This window comes from Carya illinoinensis, chromosome 10 (assembly GCF_018687715.1).
Source record: "Carya illinoinensis cultivar Pawnee chromosome 10, C.illinoinensisPawnee_v1, whole genome shotgun sequence".
Lineage (NCBI taxonomy): Eukaryota > Viridiplantae > Streptophyta > Magnoliopsida > Fagales > Juglandaceae > Carya > Carya illinoinensis.
In genome coordinates, this window is record NC_056761.1 from 24950398 (window position 1) to 24957548 (window position 7151).

The window sequence follows — 7151 nt, forward strand, 5'->3', positions numbered from 1 at the left end:
TTGTAACTTCATTTTCACCGTTTATATATTTAAAATATTTTTTAAATTAATAATTAAATAAGTGACTTTTAATATATTAGTGTATTTTTTCTTTTTTTTTAAAAATATTTAAATATATTAAAAAATTATAAAAAAAGAAAAATTTATACTAATAAACACGCCCACCGTAAAAACTGGCGGTCCAATTTACGTGGGTCGAAACCAATTCACTGAGCTGGCGTCTGTGTCTTAAAATAGGATCAACGGGGGGACCACGGACAAACAGTAAAGCAATGGCCCATACTCCCAGTCTCCATGCTCTTTGTCCGTATGCAAAAGCTATCTTATTCTTCTCTCTTACCTCTGGCATATAGTGTTACAGCTTTCCTTATCTTACTTTCACATCTCTCTCTCTCTCTCTCTCTCTCTCTCTCTCTCTCACAGACAGAAATGGAACCCCATTGGCTTGTCATTTTTGGCCTTGCACTCTCACTGACATCGCTTGGAAAGACAGTTCTTTCTTCAACTCACTGTGATTTTCCAGCCATCTTCAACTTCGGAGACTCGAATTCGGACACCGGAGGTTTGTCGGCAGCATTTGGGCAAGCTGCTGCCCCACATGGAGAGTCCTACTTTCATGGCCCAGCCGGACGGTATTGTGATGGCCGTCTGGTCATTGATTTCATAGGTAAATTACTTCATTTTGCTTTTCTCACTTGCTCTTTTAAATTGTCCAATGCGATCCTTTTCCCTTAACTTGTACAAAGCCTTTGCACCTCTAACTAGATAATCAATCCATCACTACCATTTCCAGATTTCTTATCTCTTTCTTCTAAAACATAAAAGAGAAAAAGAAAAAAAAGCCTTTTATATGCACTTTCTCAATTTGCAATTACTAATATTGGAAAGTTATGTTGTGGTTCATCCTAGAGTTTTTTGGAATACGATGCTCAATCCGAATTTATTTTCTGTTCTCTAGCTTTTCATTTCTCCAGAGACTTCTGTTATTAAGCAATTTTTATGTATTGTATTTTTTTAATTAATATGAGTTGTTAAAATAATTATTTTATATTAAAAAAATAATATAATTAAAATATATAAAAATAACTACACTTAAAATTATTTTTCTTAACAAAGAGAATTTATAAATAGTAGGGCAGGATGGAGCCTTTTTTTTGTTTTGTTTTTTCCTTTTTTTGTTTTTTTATTTATTGAATGGCAAATTTGTCTTTTTATTTGTCTCTGTTTATTTTGTATTCTTATTTTAAGTTAGTGGCAGATTAATGATTATGAGGAAAGAGTGGGGCCACTGCATCGCCATAGTCTTTTTCAAACGTTCCTTCAAAAATATAAAATATTAAAGCCCAACGTACAAGTCTTTTTGAAGAGTGAAGCCCTCGTCTGTAATTTTTCATCTTTTATTTTTATAAACGTGCGTCGTATTCTCTAAATTGATAATATTATATATACAGATAGATCATTATTATACTATGAAAAAGAAAAAAACAATATTTTCTAGACCTACCCTCAAAGTTAGGGGTGACAAATTGTATTTTTGAATCATATTTGTGTTAGGTTCAATTATGAACATTCAATTTTATAAATCAAGTCGAATCCAATCTGTTAGAGTTAAATATGTCAAACTTCTAAACTCTAATTCAATCCGTTTAGATAATAGGTTGGGTCATTTTGTGACATCATTTTGACCCGTTTAATAATTAATTAGAAATATATTAATATGATATGACTTATTCAAACCTGTTTGTTTAATATAAATGGATTGAACTAAAACGTATAAATTTGACCTAATTAATATAATTTCATATAAAAATTAAAATTTATATTTATTAATAATCACGATATCTTAAAAATTATATATCAATATTTTTTAAATTTTAACATATAATTAAATTAATATTATAAACCTTACAATAACAAATATGAGCATATGTCTAAAATTACAATCTTAATAATAAAAACAATAAAAATTTAAGCATATTAAGAAATACAAATTTTACAACTTAACAATGATAAAATTAAAATTTTGAAATTAATTTTAAACGGGATCAAAAAAGATTGATTTCATGTTAAGCAGGTTGACCTGTTATCGATCAATTTATAAATCGTGTCTTAACGGGTCAAACTGTTGTGACCTGAACCTGTTAGCATTAAAAATCTAATCAGTTTAATTTCGTGTCATGTTTATATTGGATTCACAGGTTGTGTCACATATGAGTTAAGATAAAAGTTAAAAATTAAGTAAAATATTGCGAGAATATTATTTTTTAGGTGATGAAAATATTGTTAAGAGTATTGTTAAAGTATTATTGTTAAGAGTGTTATTGAAATTTTAGATGCTGAAAGTATTTCGTTTCATCTAATTTTATCATTATAATTTTTTTAAATTCCTATACAAAAGTAATAAATAATTCAATATTTTCAATTTTTAAAATAATAATAATATTAAAAAAATATTTTTTTAATAATATTTTATTTAATTTTCATCTTAACTCATTATTTAAACGACATTTTAATATTATTATTAATTTAAGATTTAAAAAAATTAAATTATTTATTATATTTTGTATAAAAATTAAAAAAAAACTTATAATAATTAAACGAGATAAGTTAGTATTAATTCTGAATTTAAACCGCCCTAAATCACGCTATTACTTTTGGCTTTTATTTTCACGTACTTTTTTTTGTATTATTATATATATATATATATATGTATGTATATATATATTTTTTTTCTATGGAAAGATGCGTCTATCGCCTGCCATCTTTTTTGTCGGTCTTAAGAGAGGGTTTTCCTGCGGGTATAAAATCACGTGCCATTCTCTTTGGTCAATGCGAGGGTAGTCGGTGGAAATACGAGTATTTTTCTTAGAGGATTAGAGTATGTCTTTTGGTTGTGTTAGGAGTAATAATATGTGATATGATCTGTAAATTTAATACGAATGTGATATGAAATTAATAGATTTGAGTTTTGATATTATTGAGTTCGGATCAAAATCGGTTGACTTATTAAAACACGATTTATAAACGGATTAATAATAAGTCAACCTGCTTAACACAAAATTAATCTATTTTGGCCCGTTTAGAATTTATTTCAAAATTAAGATTTTGTTATTATTAAGTTTAATATTGATATCTCTTAGTATGTATATTTTTTTTTGTTTTTATTGTTAGGATTGAAATTTTAGACTTACGTCATATTTGCTATTATATGATTTGTAATATTAGTTTTATTATATGTTAAAATTTGAAAAATATTGATATATTTTTTAAGATATTGTGGTTATTAATAAATATAGATTTTAACTTTGATATGAAATTATGTTAATCAAGTAAATGAGTTATGCATTTTAGCTTAATCCATTTACATGCAATAAACGAGTTTAAATGATATGTTGTATTAATATATTTGTAATTAATTATTAAATGGGTCAAAATGGGTGACACGACACGATCCGTTATCTTAACACATTTAACTTAACGAGTTGGGTTTGGATTGACCTATATAGTTAAATGTTGATGACTTGAAATGACATGAACATGATGTGAAAACACGATTTGCCACCCCTAGTTAGAGGGCACTCACTGATAAAACAGAGCATGAGTAATGAGTATAGCTCCAACAAAAGAGACGTGAAAACAAAAACAGTTTGTTTGTACATTAGTTGGAACTTTCAATGGACAGTAATTTAGCAACATGAGGTTTTAACTGGGGTAAAAATTGGGCCGGAGACTTATTTGGTAAAGAGATTGAAGCTTTAAGAAGAAAAACTCTGTTGTTGTTGTTGATTTTTTTTTTTTCTCTCTCTCTCTAAATAAAGAAATTTACATATTTTCATGTGAGCTTTGTTTAAATTGGGTCGGAAAAAGTGATGAACAATGTCCGGAGTGAGATTTGATTAATGTGAAATCACCAATTATTTCAAAATCTTATACTGGTAGAAAGGTACATATAATTATTTATATTTTTCTTAATACTCTCACGAATGAGTAAGAGTTCCTCTTTATAAGTGAGTCTAACAAGTGAAATTGGTGAAGTGTATAATTAGGATTTGAATTTAATATATCTGCTTTAATATATATCATGCGAAATTACCACTTATTTCAAAAATTCAAGCCGATAGGAAGTTTGGTATTTGCAGCTGAGAGCTTGGGATTGCCATATTTGAATGCTTACCTTGATGCTGTGGGATCGAACTTCACGCATGGGGCCAACTTTGCCACTGCTGGCTCCACCGTTAGACCCCAGAACACAACCCTTCATCAAAGTGGTTTTAGTCCTTTCTCTTTGAATGTTCAGTGGTATCAATTCAACGACTTCCATCGTAGAACACAAGTCTTTCTCAATAAAGGTAACATTTTCCTTTACCACATTGACATTTCATTTTTGTATGCCTTCATAACATACTAAAATGCTTCTCTTTACGTGTACTTTCGTGCTTTTTGTAGAACGGGTTTTCCATGAACTGTTGCCCAAGAAGGAACATTTTTCTCGTGCTTTATACACATTTGATATTGGTCAGAATGACTTGACGGCAGGCTACTTCCTCAATATGTCAACCGATCAAGTTAGAGCATATGTTCCTGATGTCTTGGCTCAGTTCAGAGACATTGTTAAGGTGCATATATTAGAGGAAGTTATGCTACATGTTATCCTCATATTCCACTATGTTGACGTAGCATTGCCTATTAACCAATTAATTTTTTCTTGAATAAAGAGAGTTGATCCAAGGATTATGGAGCACCATATCAGCATGATGAGATAAAAATGAGGGAAGTCCACTTAACAAAACGCCATGTTCTAATATTGAAACCATGTAATTTTAGAAAAAGTAAACAAAATTTTGCTCATATTTATGTTACTTCTCCATTCTAAGTGAACAACATGGATGGGGTAGAGTCTGGATCAACTTAACTGTTGAATGCTTGCATTTCCAGTATATCTATGGTCAAGGAGGCAGGTCATTTTGGATACATAATACCGGTCCGGTTGGTTGTTTGCCTTATATCTTGGATCGTCTCAAGTTCACAGCTGCACAAGTGGACAAGGCTGGATGTGCCACTCCATTCAATGATGTGGCTCAATATTTCAATAGGAAGTTAAAACAGGTTGTGGTCCAACTTCGGAAGGATCTTCCTCGGGCAGCGATCACCTATGTTGATGTTTACTCGGTGAAGTACTCTCTCATTAGTCAAGCAAAGAAACATGGTACGTAAGACCTCTATCCATCATTTATCAGCACTCTTGAGTTCTTTGGCCATGGTGCTGATGATTGGTAACTTTACTTTGCAAATCTCAAACTATTAAAAGTATTCTCCTTAATAAGGTAAATTGCAAAAACTGTCTTGACTGTGTCATGATACCCACTTTTCATTCATCTTTTGTGTCAAAATTAGACGATGGATGGCATTATTTGTCAGTTTTTAGGAGCATTAGACTGTAATGTATTGGTTCGATACTTTGATGTAAAGTGCAAAACTGCTGATAGTTTGCGATGTAAACTGCAAAAATACATTTCTGCTAACTTTTGAAACTAAAATAAATTATGGTCCAGCTTTTCAAGGCTGCCGGAATCAGTGTTCCAATTGGTAAGGGTGCTTCCTTATCTTATCTGGTCCCTTAGGCTTTGCACCCAGTAATATCGTTTGAAGTCAAATGAATGGAACTCTTGCATTAGTCATGGCATTAGAATTCAAATATGACACCACTTCAACTGGCAATCACGTCAAACAGTTAAATGCTTTTAAGTATTGCTATAAATTTCTTTGTTTATAGCCGCATTTATAAAGATGACGTGCATTTGCAGGGTTTGAGGAGTCGTTGAGAGCTTGTTGTGGCCACGGTGGGAAGTATAACTACAACATGCATTTGGGATGTGGGGGAAAGATAAAGGTGCATGGAAAAGAGGTTTTGGTGGGGAAGCCCTGCAAAGATCCAGCAGCTTGGATAAACTGGGATGGCGTCCACTACACTCAGGCTGCTAACAAATGGGTTTTTGATCAAATTGTTGGTGGTTCTTTCTCTGATCCCCCAATTCCATTGAAACAGGCATGCCATAGGTATTCATGATTTATATTATGTGCCTATTCGTCCTCGTTTCCAATGGAACCGGCTGATTTCCTTTTGGGTTTTCACCATTTATAACGTGCGTAATTATTTTTGCTATGAATGCAAGTTTCATCTGATGCACGGATCAAGAGTTATGACTGTTTTACTTCAATAAGGTGAATCTCATGAAGTCCAGCAAACTTGTCATTTTTACAATTTTATTTTATATTATTTTGATAAACAGAACATTTAATTCAAAATCAGAAAAACAATTACATAACAGCATGATCAAACCACATAGCATGACCAGCAAACTCGGGCATTCCCCCACCAAATTTTAACATCCAGAACATTCCATGCATATCTAGCCAAAGTATGAGCCACTCCATTCTCTTCTCAATTTACATGTTCAAATATAACTTCCTGGAAAAAGCTCGTTAGACTCTTAACTTCTATAATTAATTTACCATTAGCCCAAAGAGATTCATGTTCAGCTTGCCCAAGGGAATGCACATTTGCAACCCCCTAAAAAATGCAAGTAACTCAATTGTAGTTGGATAATTCACTGCATTTTCTGGGACAGTAGCTGCCATCACCACATTACCATTGCTATCATGTAAAATCATCCCAATCCTAGCCTTTCTAAATTTTGAAAAAACCGCCCCATCAATATTAAGCTTCAAAAAACCATTAGGAGGGGATTTCCACCTGCACACATTCTTCACTTTTTCAGCACTCAAGACCTTTATAAATTTGAAAAGAATTTATACAAAGAGATAGCAATATTAGCTTCTACACAAGGAGTGATATGCTCATTTTCCATCTCCAGGTTATTCCTTTGATATCACATGCCCCAACACAACACAAACATTAGAGTAAAATCTGCATCACTTTCTTCAGTCAGCACATATTTCACATTATCCATAAAACATTTATTTGGTTGGAGCCGTAACCCTGTTGGACCAAACCTTTCCCACATTCCCCTTAACTGAGGACAGAACAACGCATGATTAACATCTTCTTCCCTTTCTTCACAAAAACAGCAACTTTCTTCCATTCCAATATTACTTTGCCTAAGATTTTTTAGAGTCGGTAAGATATTCCT

The 7151-nt window shown here is 31.9% G+C and overlaps 1 protein-coding gene across 1 annotated transcript; it reads left to right on the plus strand.

Annotated features, from left to right (window-relative positions):
- Positions 1–364: 364 nt before the first annotated feature.
- LOC122280151 (GDSL esterase/lipase At3g26430-like) lies at positions 365–6241 on the plus strand. The gene is made up of 5 exons (XM_043091152.1): positions 365–667; positions 4140–4349; positions 4447–4616; positions 4936–5206; positions 5805–6241. The coding sequence occupies exons 1-5, from the start codon at positions 430–432 to the stop codon at positions 6065–6067; spliced, it is 1152 nt and encodes a 383-aa protein (XP_042947086.1). The 5' UTR covers positions 365–429; the 3' UTR covers positions 6068–6241.
- The last annotated feature ends 910 nt before the right edge of the window (positions 6242–7151 follow it).